This window comes from Phyllobates terribilis, unplaced genomic scaffold (assembly GCF_046119375.1).
Source record: "Phyllobates terribilis strain yellow unplaced genomic scaffold, ASM4611937v1 Scaffold_13__5_contigs__length_258822181, whole genome shotgun sequence".
Lineage (NCBI taxonomy): Eukaryota > Metazoa > Chordata > Amphibia > Anura > Dendrobatidae > Phyllobates > Phyllobates terribilis.
In genome coordinates this window covers 176,206,877-176,223,937 of record NW_027362773.1, presented here as the reverse complement: position 1 = coordinate 176,223,937, position 17,061 = coordinate 176,206,877, and the positions used below count along the sequence as shown (strand labels likewise).

The window sequence follows — 17,061 nt, the reverse complement described above, 5'->3', positions numbered from 1 at the left end:
ATAGAAAGGAAGCTGGCGGTCACGGACAGGACCGCCCACTGGACCATCAGTGATTGACAGCTATATCTATAAGCACACGTATAGAAAGGAAGCTGCCGGTCACGGACAGGACCGCCCACTGGACCATCAGTGATTGACAGCTATATCTATAAGCACATGTATAGAAAGGAAGCTGCCAGTTACGGACAGGACCGCCCACTGGACCATCAGTGATTGACAGCTATATCTATAAGCACACGTATAGAAAGGAAGCTGCCAGTTACGGACAGGACCGCCCACTGGACCATCAGTGATTGACAGCTATCTGTATAAGCACAGGTACAGAAAGGAAGCTGCCAGTCACTGAGAGGACCACCCACTGGACCATCAGTGATTGACAGCTATCTCTATAAGCACACGTATAGAAAGGAAGCTGCCAGTCACTGACAAGACCGCCCACTGGACCCTCAGTGATTGACAGCTATCTCTATAAGCACACGTATAGAAAGGAAGCTGCCAGTCACTGACAGGACCGCCCACTGGACCCTCAGTGATTGACAGCTATCTCTATAAGCACACGTATAGAAAGGAAGCTGCCAGTCACTGACAGGACCGCCCACTGGACCCTCAGTGATTGACAGCTATCTCTATAAGCACACGTATAGAAAGGAAGCTGCCAGTCATTGACAGGACCGCCCACTGGACCATCAGTGATTGACAGCTATCTCTATAAGCACACGTATAGAAAGGAAGCTGCCAGTCACTGACAGGACCGCCCACTGGACCCTCAGTGATTGACAGCTCTCTCTATAAGCACACGTATAGAAAGGAAGCTGCCAGTCACTGACAGGACCGCCCACTGGACCATCAGTGATTGACAGCTATCTCTATAAGCACACGTATAGAAAGGAAGCTGCCAGTCACTGACAGGACCGCCCACTGGACCCTCAGTGATTGACAGCTATCTCTATAAGCACACGTATAGAAAGGAAGCTGCCAGTCACTGACAGGACCGCCCACTGGACCATCAGTGATTGACAGCTATCTCTATAAGCACACGTATAGAAAGGAAGCTGCCAGTCACTGACAGGACCGCCCACTGGACCCTCAGTGATTGACAGCTATCTCTATAAGCACACGTATAGAAAGGAAGCTGCCAGTCACTGACAGGACCGCCCACTGGACCTTCAGTGATTGACAGCTCTCTCTATAAGCACACGTATAGAAAGGAAGCTGCCAGTCACTGACAGGACCGCCCACTGGACCCTCAGTGATTGACAGCTATCTCTATAAGCACACGTATAGAAAGGAAGCTGCCAGTCACTGACAGGACCGCCCACTGGACCCTCAGTGATTGACAGCTATCTCTATAAGCACACGTATAGAAAGGAAGCTGCCAGTCACTGACAGGACCGCCCACTGGACCATCAGTGATTGACAGCTATCTCTATAAGCACACGTATAGAAAGGAAGCTGCCAGTCACTGACAGGACCGCCCACTGGACCCTCAGTGATTGACAGCTATCTCTATAAGCACACGTATAGAAAGGAAGCTGCCAGTCACTGACAGGACCGCCCACTGGACCCTCAGTGATTGACAGCTATCTCTATAAGCACACGTATACAAAGGAAGCTGCCAGTCACTGACAGGACCGCCCACTGGACCATCAGTGATTGACAGCTATATCTATAAGCACACGTATAGAAAGGAAGCTGCCAGTCACTTACAGGACCGCCCACTGGACCATCAGTGATTGACAGCTATCTCTATAAGCACACGTATAGAAAGGAAGCTGCCAGTCACTGACAGGACCGCCCACTGGACCCTCAGTGATTGACAGCTATCTCTATAAGCACACGTATAGAAAGGAAGCTGCCAGTCACTGACAGGACCGCCCACTGGACCATCAGTGATTGCCAGCTCTCTCTATAAGCACACGTATAGAAAGGAAGCTGCCAGTCACTGACAGGACCGCCCACTGGACCATCAGTGATTGACAGCTATCTCTATAAGCACACGTATAGAAAGGAAGCTGCCAGTCACTGACAGGACCGCCCACTGGACCCTCAGTGATTGACAGCTATATCTATAAGCACACGTATAGAAAGGAAGCTGCCAGTCACTGACAGGACCGCCCACTGGACCATCAGTGTTTGACAGCTATCTCTATAAGCACACATATAGAAAGGAAGCTGCCAGTCACTGAGAGGACCACCCACTGGACCATCAGTGATTGACAGCTATCTCTATAAGCACACGTATAGAAAGGAAGCTGCCAGTTACTGAGAGGACCACCCACTGGACCATCAGTGATTGACAGCTATCTCTATAAGCACACGTATAGAAAGGAAGCTGCCAGTTACTGACAGGACTGCCCACTGGACCCTCAGTGATTGACAGCTATCTCTATAAGCACACGTATAGAAAGGAAGCTGCCAGTCATTGACAGGACCGCCCACTGGACCATCAGTGATTGACAGCTATCTCTATAAGCACACGTATAGAAAGGAAGCTGCCAGTCACTGACAGGACCGCCCACTGGACCATCAGTGATTGACAGCTCTCTCTATAAGCACACGTATAGAAAGGAAGCTGCCAGTCACTGACAGGACCGCCCACTGGACCATCAGTGATTGACAGCTATCTCTATAAGCACACGTATAGAAAGGAAGCTGCCAGTCACTGACAGGACCGCCCACTGGACCCTCAGTGATTGACAGCTATCTCTATAAGCACACGTATAGAAAGGAAGCTGCCAGTCACTGACAGGACCGCCCACTGGACCATCAGTGATTGACAGCTATCTCTATAAGCACACGTATAGAAATGAAGCTGCTAGTCACTGACAGGACCGCCCACTGGACCCTCAGTGATTGACAGCTATCTCTATAAGCACACGTATAGAAAGGAAGCTGCCAGTCACTGACAGGACCGCCCACTGGACCCTCAGTGATTGACAGCTATCTCTATAAGCACACGTATACAAAGGAAGCTGCCAGTCACTGACAGGACTGCCCACTGGACCATCAGTGATTGACAGCTATATCTATAAGCACACGTATAGAAAAGAAGCTGCCAGTCACTTACAGGACCGCCCACTGGACCATCAGTGATTGCCAGCTATCTCTATAAGCACACGTATAGAAAGGAAGCTGCCAGTCACTGACAGGACCGCCCACTGGACCCTCAGTGATTGACAGCTATCTCTATAAGCACACGTACAGAAAGGAAGCAGCCAGTCACTGACAGGACCGCCCACTGGACCATCAGTGATTGACAGCTATCTCTATAAGCACACGTATAGAAAGGAAGCTGCCAGTCACTGACAGGACCGCCCACTGGACCATCAGTGATTGACAGCTCTCTCTATAAGCACACGTATAGAAAGGAAGCTGCCAGTCACTGACAGGACCGCCCACTGGACCCTCAGTGATTGACAGCTATATCTATAAGCACACGTATAGAAAGGAAGCTGCCAGTCACTGACAGGACCGCCCACTGGACCATCAGTGATTGACAGCTATCTCTATAAGCACACATATAGAAAGGAAGCTGCCAGTCACTGAGAGGACCGCCCACTGGACCATCAGTGATTGACAGCTCTCTCTATAAGCACACGTATAGAAAGGAAGCTGCCAGTCACTGACAGGACCGCCCACTGGACCATCAGTGATTGACAGCTCTCTCTATAAGCACACATATAGAAAGGAAGCTGCCGGTCACGGACAGGACCGCCTACTGGACCATCAGTGATTGACAGCTACATCTATAAGCACACGTATACAAAGGAAGCTGTCAGTCACTGACAGGACCGCCCACTGGACCATCAGTGATTGACAGCTATCTCTATTAGCACACGTATACAAAGGAAGCTGCCAGTCACTGACAGGACCGCCCACTGGACCCTCAGTGATTGACAGCTATATCTATAAGCACACGTATACAAAGGAAGCTGTCAATCACAGACAGGACCGCCCACTGGACCATCAGTGATTTACAGCTATATCTATAAGCACACTTATAGAAAGGAAGCTGCTGGTCACAGACAGGACCGCCCACTGGACCATCAGTGATTGACAGCTATATCTATAAGCACACGTATACATAGGAAGCTGCCAGTCACAGACAAGACCACCCACTGGACCATCAGTGATTGACAGCTATCTCTATAAGCACATGTATACAAAGGAAGTTGCCATTCACTGACAGGACCGCCCACTGGACCGTCAGTGATTGACAGCTATCTCTATAAGCACACGTATACATAGGAAGCTGCCAGTCACTGACAGGACCGCCCACTGGACCATCAGTGATTGACAGCTATCTCTATAAGCACACGTATACAAAGGAAGCAGCCAGTCACTGACAGGACCGCCCACTGGACCATCAATGATTGACAGCTATCTCTATAAGCACACGTATAGAAAGGAAGCTTCCAGTCACAGACAGGACCACCCACTGGACCATCAGTGATTGACAGCTATATCTATAAGCACACGTATAGAAAGGAAGCTGCCGGTCACAGACAGGACCGCCCACTGGACCATCAGTGATTGACAGCTATATCTATAAGCACACGTATAGAAAGGAAGCTGGCGGTCACGGACAGGACCGCCCACTGGACCATCAGTGATTGACAGCTATATCTATAAGCACACGTATAGAAAGGAAGCTGCCGGTCACGGACAGGACCGCCCACTGGACCATCAGTGATTGACAGCTATATCTATAAGCACATGTATAGAAAGGAAGCTGCCAGTTACGGACAGGACCGCCCACTGGACCATCAGTGATTGACAGCTATATCTATAAGCACACGTATAGAAAGGAAGCTGCCAGTTACGGACAGGACCGCCCACTGGACCATCAGTGATTGACAGCTATCTGTATAAGCACAGGTACAGAAAGGAAGCTGCCAGTCACTGAGAGGACCACCCACTGGACCATCAGTGATTGACAGCTATCTCTATAAGCACACGTATAGAAAGGAAGCTGCCAGTCACTGACAAGACCGCCCACTGGACCCTCAGTGATTGACAGCTATCTCTATAAGCACACGTATAGAAAGGAAGCTGCCAGTCACTGACAGGACCGCCCACTGGACCCTCAGTGATTGACAGCTATCTCTATAAGCACACGTATAGAAAGGAAGCTGCCAGTCACTGACAGGACCGCCCACTGGACCCTCAGTGATTGACAGCTATCTCTATAAGCACACGTATAGAAAGGAAGCTGCCAGTCATTGACAGGACCGCCCACTGGACCATCAGTGATTGACAGCTATCTCTATAAGCACACGTATAGAAAGGAAGCTGCCAGTCACTGACAGGACCGCCCACTGGACCATCAGTGATTGACAGCTCTCTCTATAAGCACACGTATAGAAAGGAAGCTGCCAGTCACTGACAGGACCGCCCACTGGACCATCAGTGATTGACAGCTATCTCTATAAGCACACGTATAGAAAGGAAGCTGCCAGTCACTGACAGGACCGCCCACTGGACCCTCAGTGATTGACAGCTATCTCTATAAGCACACGTATAGAAAGGAAGCTGCCAGTCACTGACAGGACCGCCCACTGGACCATCAGTGATTGACAGCTATCTCTATAAGCACACGTATAGAAAGGAAGCTGCCAGTCACTGACAGGACCGCCCACTGGACCCTCAGTGATTGACAGCTATCTCTATAAGCACACGTATAGAAAGGAAGCTGCCAGTCACTGACAGGACCGCCCACTGGACCTTCAGTGATTGACAGCTCTCTCTATAAGCACACGTATAGAAAGGAAGCTGCCAGTCACTGACAGGACCGCCCACTGGACCCTCAGTGATTGACAGCTATCTCTATAAGCACACGTATAGAAAGGAAGCTGCCAGTCACTGACAGGACCGCCCACTGGACCCTCAGTGATTGACAGCTATCTCTATAAGCACACGTATAGAAAGGAAGCTGCCAGTCACTGACAGGACCGCCCACTGGACCATCAGTGATTGACAGCTATCTCTATAAGCACACGTATAGAAAGGAAGCTGCCAGTCACTGACAGGACCGCCCACTGGACCCTCAGTGATTGACAGCTATCTCTATAAGCACACGTATAGAAAGGAAGCTGCCAGTCACTGACAGGACCGCCCACTGGACCCTCAGTGATTGACAGCTATCTCTATAAGCACACGTATACAAAGGAAGCTGCCAGTCACTGACAGGACCGCCCACTGGACCATCAGTGATTGACAGCTATATCTATAAGCACACGTATAGAAAGGAAGCTGCCAGTCACTTACAGGACCGCCCACTGGACCATCAGTGATTGACAGCTATCTCTATAAGCACACGTATAGAAAGGAAGCTGCCAGTCACTGACAGGACCGCCCACTGGACCCTCAGTGATTGACAGCTATCTCTATAAGCACACGTATAGAAAGGAAGCTGCCAGTCACTGACAGGACCGCCCACTGGACCATCAGTGATTGCCAGCTCTCTCTATAAGCACACGTATAGAAAGGAAGCTGCCAGTCACTGACAGGACCTCCCACTGGACCATCAGTGATTGACAGCTATCTCTATAAGCACACGTATAGAAAGGAAGCTGCCAGTCACTGACAGGACCGCCCACTGGACCCTCAGTGATTGACAGCTATATCTATAAGCACACGTATAGAAAGGAAGCTGCCAGTCACTGACAGGACCGCCCACTGGACCATCAGTGTTTGACAGCTATCTCTATAAGCACACATATAGAAAGGAAGCTGCCAGTCACTGAGAGGACCACCCACTGGACCATCAGTGATTGACAGCTATCTCTATAAGCACACGTATAGAAAGGAAGCTGCCAGTTACTGAGAGGACCACCCACTGGACCATCAGTGATTGACAGCTATCTCTATAAGCACACGTATAGAAAGGAAGCTGCCAGTTACTGACAGGACTGCCCACTGGACCCTCAGTGATTGACAGCTATATCTATAAGCACACGTATAGAAAGGAAGCTGCCAGTTACTGACAGGACCGCCCACTGGACCATCAGTGATTGACAGCTATCTCTATAAGCACAGGTACAGAAAGGAAGCTGCCAGTCACTGACAGGACCGCCCACTGGACCCTCAGTGATTGACAGCTATCTCTATAAGCACACGTATAGAAAGGAAGCTGCCAGTCACTGACAGGACCGCTCACTGGACCCTCAGTGATTGACAGCTATATCTATAAGCACACGTATAGAAAGGAAGCTGCCAGTTACTGACAGGACCGCCCACTGGACCATCAGTGATTGACAGCTCTCTCTATAAGCACACGTATAGAAAGGAAGCTGCCAGTCACTGACAGGACCGCCCACTGGACCATCAGTGATTGACAGCTCTCTCTATAAGCACACGTATAGAAAGGAAGCTGCCAGTTACTGACAGGACCGCCCACTGGACCCTCAGTGATTGACAGCTATCTCTATAAGCACACGTATAGAAAGGAAGCTGCCAGTCACTGACAGGACCGCCCACTGGACCATCAGTGATTGACAGCTATCTCTATAAGCACACATATAGAAAGGAAGCTGCCAGTCACTGACAGGACCGCCCACTGGACCCTCAGTGATTGACAGCTATCTCTATAAGCACACGTATAGAAAGGAAGCTGCCAGTTACTGACAGGACCGCCCACTGGACCTTCAGTGATTGACAGCTCTCTCTATAAGCACACGTATAGAAAGGAAGCTGCCAGTCACTGACAGGACCGCCCACTGGACCCTCAGTGATTGACAGCTATCTCTATAAGCACACGTATAGAAAGGAAGCTGCCAGTCACTGACAGGACCGCCCACTGGACCCTCAGTGATTGACAGCTATCTCTATAAGCACACGTATAGAAAGGAAGCTGCCAGTCACTGACAGGACCACCCACTGGACCCTCAGTGATTGACAGCTATCTCTATAAGCACACGTATACAAAGGAAGCTGCCATTTACTGACAGGACTGCCCACTGGACCATCAGTGATTGACAGCTATATCTATAAGCACACGTATAGAAAGGAAGCTGCCAGTCACTTACAGGACCGCCCACTGGACCATCAGTGATTGACAGCTATCTCTATAAGCACACGTATAGAAAGGAAGCTGCCAGTCACTGACAGGACCGCCCACTGGACCCTCAGTGATTGACAGCTATCTCTATAAGCACACGTATAGAAAGGAAGCTGCCAGTCACTGACAGGACCGCCCACTGGACCATCAGTGATTGCCAGCTCTCTCTATAAGCACACGTATAGAAAGGAAGCTGCCAGTCACTGACAGGACCGCCCACTGGACCATCAGTGATTGACAGCTATCTCTATAAGCACACGTATAGAAAGGAAGCTGCCAGTCACTGACACGACCGCCCACTGGACCCTCAGTGATTGACAGCTATATCTATAAGCACACGTATAGAAAGGAAGCTGCCATTCACTGACAGGACCGCCCACTGGACCATCAGTGATTGACAGCTATCTCTATAAGCACACATATAGAAAGGAAGCTGCCAGTCACTGAGAGGACCACCCACTGGACCATCAGTGATTGACAGCTATCTCTATAAGCACACGTATAGAAAGGAAGCTGCCAGTTACTGACAGGACTGCCCACTGGACCCTCAGTGATTGACAGCTATATCTATAAGCACACGTATAGAAAGGAAGCTGCCAGTTACTGACAGGACCGCCCACTGGACCATCAGTGATTGACAGCTATCTCTATAAGCACACGTATAGAAAGGAAGCTGCCAGTCACAGACAGGACCGCCCACTGGACCATCAGTGATTGACAGCTATCTCTATAAGCACACATATAGAAAGGAAGCTGCCAGTCACTGAGAGGACCACCCACTGGACCATCAGTGATTGACAGCTATCTCTATAAGCACACGTATAGAAAGGAAGCTGCCAGTCACAGACAGGACCGCCCACTGGACCATCAGTGATTGACAGCTATCTCTATAAGCACACATATAGAAAGGAAGCTGCCAGTCACTGAGAGGACCGCCCACTGGACCATCAGTGATTGACAGCTATCTCTATAAGCACACGTATAGAATGGAAGGTGCCAGTCACTGACAGGACCGCCCACTGGACCATCAGTGATTGACAGCTATCTCTATAAGCACACGTATAGAATGGAAGGTGCCAGTCACAGACAGGACCGCCCACTGGACCATCAGTGATTGACAGCTATCTCTATAAGCACACGTATAGAAAGGAAGCTGCCAGTCACTGACAGGACCGCCCACTGGACCCTCAGTGATTGACAGCTATCTCTATAAGCACACGTATAGAAAGGAAGCTGCCAGTCACTGAGAGGACCGCCCACTGGACCATCAGTGATTGACAGCTATCTCTATAAGCACACGTATAGAAAGGAAGCTGCCAGTCACTGACAGGACCGCCCACTGGACCATCAGTGATTGACATCTCTCTCTATAAGCACACGTATAGAAAGGAAGCTGCCAGTCACTGAGAGGACCGCCCACTGGACCATCAGTGATTGACAGCTCTCTCTATAAGCACACGTATAGAAAGGAAGCTGCCAGTCACAGACAGGACCGCCCACTGGACCATCAGTGATTGACAGCTATCTCTATAAGCACACGTATAGAAAGGAAGCTGCCAGTCACTGACAGGACCGCCCACTGGACCCTCAGTGATTGACAGCTACATCTATAAGCACACGTATACATAGGAAGCTGCCAGTCACTGACAGGACCGCCCACTGTATCAAGGATCCCAGAAGGAGTAGAGGATTAAATAATGAAATAAAAACACGGGTTACACTGAATCTTTTCTGACAATATATATATACCAATCTACTCAGCTCCTGCTGCCTATAAATGACGCCTGGAGATTGGGTGGTATCTTCATTTTGACAGATTCCATTTAACCCCTTTGTTAACCTGACTTGTCACCATAGAGATGTGTTTGTTCGGAGCCGGTTCAGAAGCTGAGCCCGCCCCACAACCGGCAGGTGTTGGCTATGATATATAGCTGGCATCTGCCTGTAACAGCAGTCATCAGAGTTCGCCTTGAATGCTTGTTTTAAGTATAGAAGTGTAACTTCTCCTTGCACCAACCCTATGACCGGAAGCAAGTGGTGGCAGGGAGAATAAAAGATAATATTCTCCCTGTAGCCAACACTTTTCCAGGAAACCGGCTAATCAGGCTTTAAATGCTATTCACCTGCAGATTAACCCTGTATCTGCAGATAAATAGTGTTCCTCAAGGTGACAGTTACCATTAAAGAGGTGTCCAGAACCCTTGTAGGATTTCACTCTGATTCCTAATAATGTGTTATGTACTATTAGGACTCAGCTGTTTTCACACTTTCTGCACTTGTTGCATTACCACTCCATATGCAATTTGCATAGAAACAATCACGTGCCTCCCGCTTTATTTTCTGTTTCTCTCATTGTTTTAATTGAGAAATGCAGAAGAGAAAGAGGTTGGCTTGTGATTGTGAGTAAGTAAACTGCATATGGATCAGTGATGTGACGAGCGCAGAGGGTGTGAAAACAGCTGAATTCCAACAATATCCTAAAATTAAATCAGAATATATTTTTTGAGGGTAAAAATAAAGTTTAAAAAGTTTTTTTTTAAGGTAGTGTGTAAAGGGCCCCACTATTTAACTTTTGTATAGTGTTCAAAACTTTTGTCAACATAACTTGCTGTTTGATGAATTAAGAAAAACTATGAGAATTACATGCAATTTCCAATTCACAGACTTTTGTATTCTAATATCATGTTCTATTTCTATATTCCTGTAGTAAGCTTGGCTTTGCTCCTATATCTATGTAGTAGGCTCAGTTTTGGTACTGTATCTATGTAGTAAACTTGGTTCTATTCCCGTATCTATGCAGCAAGCTTGGCTGTTACGCTATCTATGCAGCAAGCTCAGTTCTGTTTCCATATCTATGTAGTAAGCTTAGTTCTGTTGCTGTTCCTATGAAGTAAGCTTCGTTCTGTTCTTGTATATCTGTAGTAAGTTTGCTTTTGTTCCCGTATCTATGTAGTAAACTCTGTTCTGTTCTCTTATCTATACTACTTTCTGTTCCTGTAGTTATATAATAAACTCCATTCTATTACTATCTCTATGTAGTATGCTTGGTTTTGTTTCCGTAACTGTGCTCTAGTTTTTTTCTGTTTCTGTATCTGTGTGGTAAACTCCGTTCTTTTACAATCTCTATGTAATATGCTTGGTTTTGTTCCTGTATCTGTGCTGTAGTTTTTTCTGTTTTTGTATCTATGTAGTAAGCTCCGTTTCCACATCTATGCACCAGCCACCATTATGTTTAAAGCCTGTTACCTCTGCTCCTTCAATGGAGCGGCCAGAAATAAGAAGGCTAAAGATGGGCCACCGTAACTCAAGGGCCACTGCTTTGTGATTTTGTGATTTCCCCCCAGGCAAAAATTTGCTAGCCCCTGCCCCTCGTAATATCCTGAAATACTTTGTGCCTCTGCAGAACCTGCTCCTTCCGCTATGTAAGTCTCAGTCTGTGACTTCTCACAAGATCAGCAAACTTCTCTCCTGAAATACTATGCTAGGGACTCTACACATTATACTGCCATCAATCTGTGCCCTCTGTGCTGTCATAAAACATTGCATATTGACATTAGACGGGACTATAAGTGGTGGCGGATAGCTGTTTTGGGGTGTGACTCACCAGGTGTGACAGGGTGACTGGACAATGTCTCCTGGGTAATAGTCTTTGGCTTTCCATGAGCAGGGGCAAGCGTCTGGTTGCAGGCATTCCGCCCCGTGCTTCACCCACCTGCAGAGAAAAGAGCGCATGTCAGCAGGGGAGGGAACAACAGGGCCCACCCCTGCACATACAAGGGTGAGACCACCCAGCAGCTGCACTGCACCCCGAACCAGGGTTACTGTCATACTGCGTAAAGTCTTCACTATTTTCAAGATGTTGGCAATAAATGGGAAGAGAATCCAACCAGCCTTCCTGAGGAAATTCTACTCACAGATGAGAGTTTGCAATGTGGTGGGCTGTTTAACAATCCTCTGTGCGGTGAGATTGCTGGAATGTATTTGTGCCCCTAAAACATGAGGATACAGAGGTCCGCGCGGCTGTGCTCTATGTCAGCACTGAAACATTGTAAGACTTCATTCACACATCACTATTTTTGATCAGTATTTCATCAGTATTTGTATACTGTCACAGATACACAACCGGGGGCGAAGGGGGTCACGCTGAACCCACCACTGTTACCACTTTGTCACAGATGACACCAGTAAAGTCACACAGATCCCACCGCTGTCACCAATTGTCAGGGAAACGCAACTCCGTTGTGAGGACAATTACGCAATTGACTGACAAGTGATGGAGGAGACCGCAGCTGCTCCCGCTACTAGGCTGGCTATTGGGGAACTAACATTGAGCGTATGGTATATACACCTGATTCCAGTGCATGGAATACATGTATATACCCCCGTACAGTCACTGACAGCTCCACAATAACAGAAAGGAACCACTAGCTGCCACCACCGATCGGTTATACCGGCCGAGAGGACACCCGTTACAGGTGGCTTCAGGGCTGCGGTTTATAGCGCAAGAGGGACAGAGCTACTACATTTATATATTGAACCCAGAAAGATAGATAGCGTTTATAAAAAATATACAAGATGATACAAAATGGGAACAAACAATACAATATATACAATTATATCAAATAAAAAGGAAAGAAAACTACTAAACCTGGTCACGGAAATGGCTCAGAGCTTAGCGGAGGGAAGCAGTCCGTTTGGGAAAATGGACCGAACCCACAGCAAAGTCTTTCAAGGACTGACAAATGGCCTAGAACCAAATACTGCTTTTTATTAGCTGAAAGTTACACCCACATACCTCCACTTGATGAGCTCATGTGGGGCGGATTGTGGGATGTTCTGGGTCTGTTCAAATTTTATGAGATCCCCAGCTTACAGGATATCTTCGCCCCCCCGGGGATTTCAGACCGGAAAAATCTTTGTCATATTTTTTATTGTGATTCTACCTTTACATAGAGACCAAATACGACCTGTTCATATCATCTATTGGACAGTTAAGTGGGAAGAGTTCTTATGGCCCCACGGCAATGTGAGTTAAAGCATTTAATTCGTCCTTCACTACGACGAAAATCTATATCCCATAGATATTGGATCTATACAAACCCCAATATTTCTATCTAGACCCCGGAGACGGGCCATGTAGCTGCATTCTCATACAAATTCTTTGAACCCAGGATGTTGTTCCCTATGTGTAAACAAATGTCAGTCTTGCTGTACCCTTCCCTGCACAAATTTCCTGTTTTAATTACCTGTGCACCGCAGGAGGTCTCTGCTTCAAACGGAACTTGAAGCTTGAGCTTCCTATGTTTTAATTAGCTTTTCTCACTGACACATATGTTCAATGTGATGGCGTACTTCACGAGGTTGAATTGTCAGCTCTTCTCCCATCTCTGGAGATGCCTGTATGAATTTTAATTGTTTTTCTTGGCTTTGGCACATAAACACTGACGTGTAAATGAGTCATAGCTCCCAACTGTCCCAGATTCAGCTGGACTGTCCCAACTGGAGGGCTCAATATTGCCAGGTCAGGGCTTTGTCCCGATTTCTAATACTCAATTCTTTGTGGCATCGTTATCACTCTGTGGCTCCTTCTCGGGGGTGGGTCTGCACTGACATAAATTCAATTATAATATTCACTTCTCTTGTGATCGGGTCCGCCCAGGACTCAAGTGCACAACCTCCATCTCTGAAGGCAACAGCTCTAGCTATGAGCCAAATCCCATAATGATATAGATAGGAGAATTTGGTTATCTTGAGCTGAATTGTAGGCAGTGAACCCAGAAGCAGATTAAACACGTACATAGAGATACATTGTAACTAACAGTACATTTCTATGTTCCCTGTATACTAAAGGAGATGAAAAAGTAAGATTTTTTGTTCTTGTAAAACTATTAAAAATAATAAAAAGCAATTACAAAAATGTCATTTTTTCTTTTTTCGTGAGTACTTGAATGCACAACCTTCAACGTTACAGGCAGGAGATAAAGCAATTGACCCACAGGCTCAGGTGATGTCAATGGGAGAACTTTGCCTACTTGATCTATATTGCAGGCTCTGAATCTACAGGCAGATTATACTGATACATAGAGATACATTGTATACAGCAGTGTATTTCTATGTTTCGGTATACTATAGGGAAAATACAAGATTTTTTTCTTCGCATAAATTACTAAAAATTATTGAAAAACAATTACAATAATTTAATTTTTAATGCGCTTTTGAAAATAATAGACATCAAATTACCAAATAAGATGGACATTTCCACTCAACACATCAATCAGATTAGCGGGGATGGTGTAAACAAAAATGGCGTGATTCATATTTTTTTCTTTATTGATCCCATAAAAAATGTAATGCTGAGGCAGTATTCACATATAGCATAAATGCTGCATTTTTTCTACTGCTTTTTTTTCTGCACATGTCCGCATCACACAACATAATAACAATCTTCTCGGATTATTGAGTGTTGCTGCGTTTCTTTTATGCATTTTCCCCTTTATTTGATGCATTTTTGGTAAAGATGTGAAGCTGTGTTTTTAATAATACAGAAACGCTTTGATTCTGCACTTAAGAATACGATGGCGATGTGCCGGGACATCCACTTTGCTTGGAAATTTAGGCCGTTTTCACATGTAGCGTACATGCTGCGTATTTTCTTCTATTTTTTTGCACAGAAGTTCTGCTGTGTTTAACTGTCTAAAGTGTCACGGGTGTGTCAAGTGTGACAGAGAGTCGCTCTGGATCCGGCTGTAGAAGGTCGCTGCGCTTGGCATTGCAGACACCTTCCTGATTCTTTTATCTCTGTAGTGTAGTGATATCTTGCTACTTCTAGGACCCAGCAGTGACCTCCACCTTCTGCTGCTGATTGACACACCCTTGCTTGGTAAAAACTCTCAGTTTCTCCAGAGAATTGCTGGAGATAGTTCTATGTACTTCTGCAGAGGCTTGGAGCACTAGCAGTCAGCTAGTCTCGTCTTTTGTGCACTTAGGCGTTATCTCTTTGGTGTCTGCTTAAGCTAAGTGTATCCCCTTTGTTTGTTTACCTTGTTGTCTTTAGTTTGTAGTGGGGCCCACCCCGTCCCTTTGTGGCGCCCCTGCGGGTCCAGTTGCCACAGAGGTACTGCATCTCAGCCAGAGGTGTGGTACCCCACTCTCAGGTAAGGAGGGAGCACTACCCGGGACCCAACCACTCACATCCAACACTACATCACTCCATTAGGGAAGGTCCAGATAGCTCCTAAGGGAGAGCACAGGCCTGGTCCCTGTCAGGGGGTGGAACTAAGTAGAGGAGGTGGGTGGAGGAAGTAGTTTAGGGGAGCACTGAAGGAAGAGTATAAAAGGAGGGTGGAAACATCTAGAAGAAGTCAGTTCAGTCCTGCTCAGGGGAGCAAGGGAGGACCGTGTGGAGTAAGGTCCAGACGGCGAGGAGGCCCAGTCAAAGGGGCACAGTAGGAGAGTGAGGAGAAAAGACCGGAGCAGTGAGAAGGGATCCAGAGAGAGAAAGGATCCTAGGGGCACGGGAAGTGTGGCGGCCACCCATGCGCCCGAGTTCACGCTGACCGTGAAGGGATCAGGTCGCAGTAGGGGACTGGCCCCAGACTAGTGGAAGACTGCAAGACTCAGCGAGCAAACCGGAGGTTGGGGTATCTTCATGGGCCGTAGCCAAAATCCACACACAATCGCTGAAAAGGTGGCCATATAGGACCAAGGGGACAGACTGGACGTCACCCAACAAGGCCCGCGACCACTGGCTCGGGACGCTGTGTGTGAGGCGCAGGGCAGGAGGGCGAAAGCCAGCACAGAGAGACAACCTGGGAAGGTACACAAGAAGGGGGTCCCAATCAAGTGCACCTAAGTTATCTGAGAGTTGGCTGGATCACTTACCCAGAGGACACAGGAAGAAGTGGGCGGTTATAATCTGGCAGTTGTAACCTGGAGCATCATAAAAACTGTGAGTAAATACGCGAAGACTGCACCCCACTGTGTCCTTGACTTGATTGCTGCATCACCGGCCCCGCACTACACTGTCCCTGCCAAAAACATCTACCTCATCAAGTCCTATATACTGCCCTTGAGCTCTATCTCTGCTGCGTCACCGTCAGCCCCAGTGGATCTGCACCGCAGTGGCGGCCCCCTATAGCCGCATACCACGGGTGGCGTCACAAACATTATCCCCAAAAACTTTAATCCCCCTCTTTTCTTTAATTTATTGACCGCCCTGGGCCACGGACCGGGTCACTGCCACCGTGACTACCCCGAAGTGGACTGGCCCGGCTACCGAGTACCCCACGGCCCCAGGGGGCGCGTCACCTTCCCTATCTAGGGCCTAGCTCTAGGGGCATTCAGGGTTTAGGTTCCTGCTCGGCGATAGGTGTGGAACCTATATAGGGACGATAGGGTAGACAGGATGATATTAGATCTGCCTAGGGTTCTCCACTCGCCCTTTCCCTAATTTTTGGGCTCCCTACCCCTCTTTCCATCGTTGTACATTTATCCCTTGCCTCACCTTGCTTGAAATTATCACCGGCCGTGCATAAAAAAGAGAAAATAACTGATGTGTTTTTTTTCTCTGTTTTCTTTTTGGGTGTGTTTTTTTTCCTTCTCCCTTGATTCATGGATCCTGTTGCAATGCTGGCAGAGCAGCTACACAAGCTGTATCTGGAGGTTACTGACCTTCGCTCTGAGGTTCAGCAGCAATGGCAGCGGCTGCAGACCCCTAATGTTGGGGTCTATGCGGGTAGGCCGGTCCAGCTTGAACCCAAAATTGCAATCCTGGACAGGTTTTCAGGAGGTAAGGACAACTTTTTTGTGTTCAAGGAAGCTTGCAAGTTATATTTTAAACTTCGTCCTTACTCCTCTGGAGATGAGCAGCAATGAGTGGAGATTGTGATCTCACTGTTGGAAAGAGATCCTCAATCCTGGGCTTTCTCTTTGAGACAGGGGTCAGTTTTTCTCCAGTCAGTGGAGGGGTTTTTCGGGGCTCTGGCCCTCATCTATGATGATCC

General features: G+C 47.6%; 1 protein-coding gene across 1 annotated transcript in view; it reads right to left on the bottom strand.

The window, feature by feature from the left end:
• OTOG (otogelin) overlaps positions 1-17,061 on the bottom strand; it is a 650,929-nt gene that overhangs the window by 351,642 nt on the left and 282,226 nt on the right. The window contains exon 21 of the mRNA XM_073657941.1: positions 11,664-11,771. Coding sequence (XP_073514042.1) covers positions 11,664-11,771 — 108 coding nt within the window. The remainder of the gene's footprint in view (positions 1-11,663; positions 11,772-17,061) is intronic.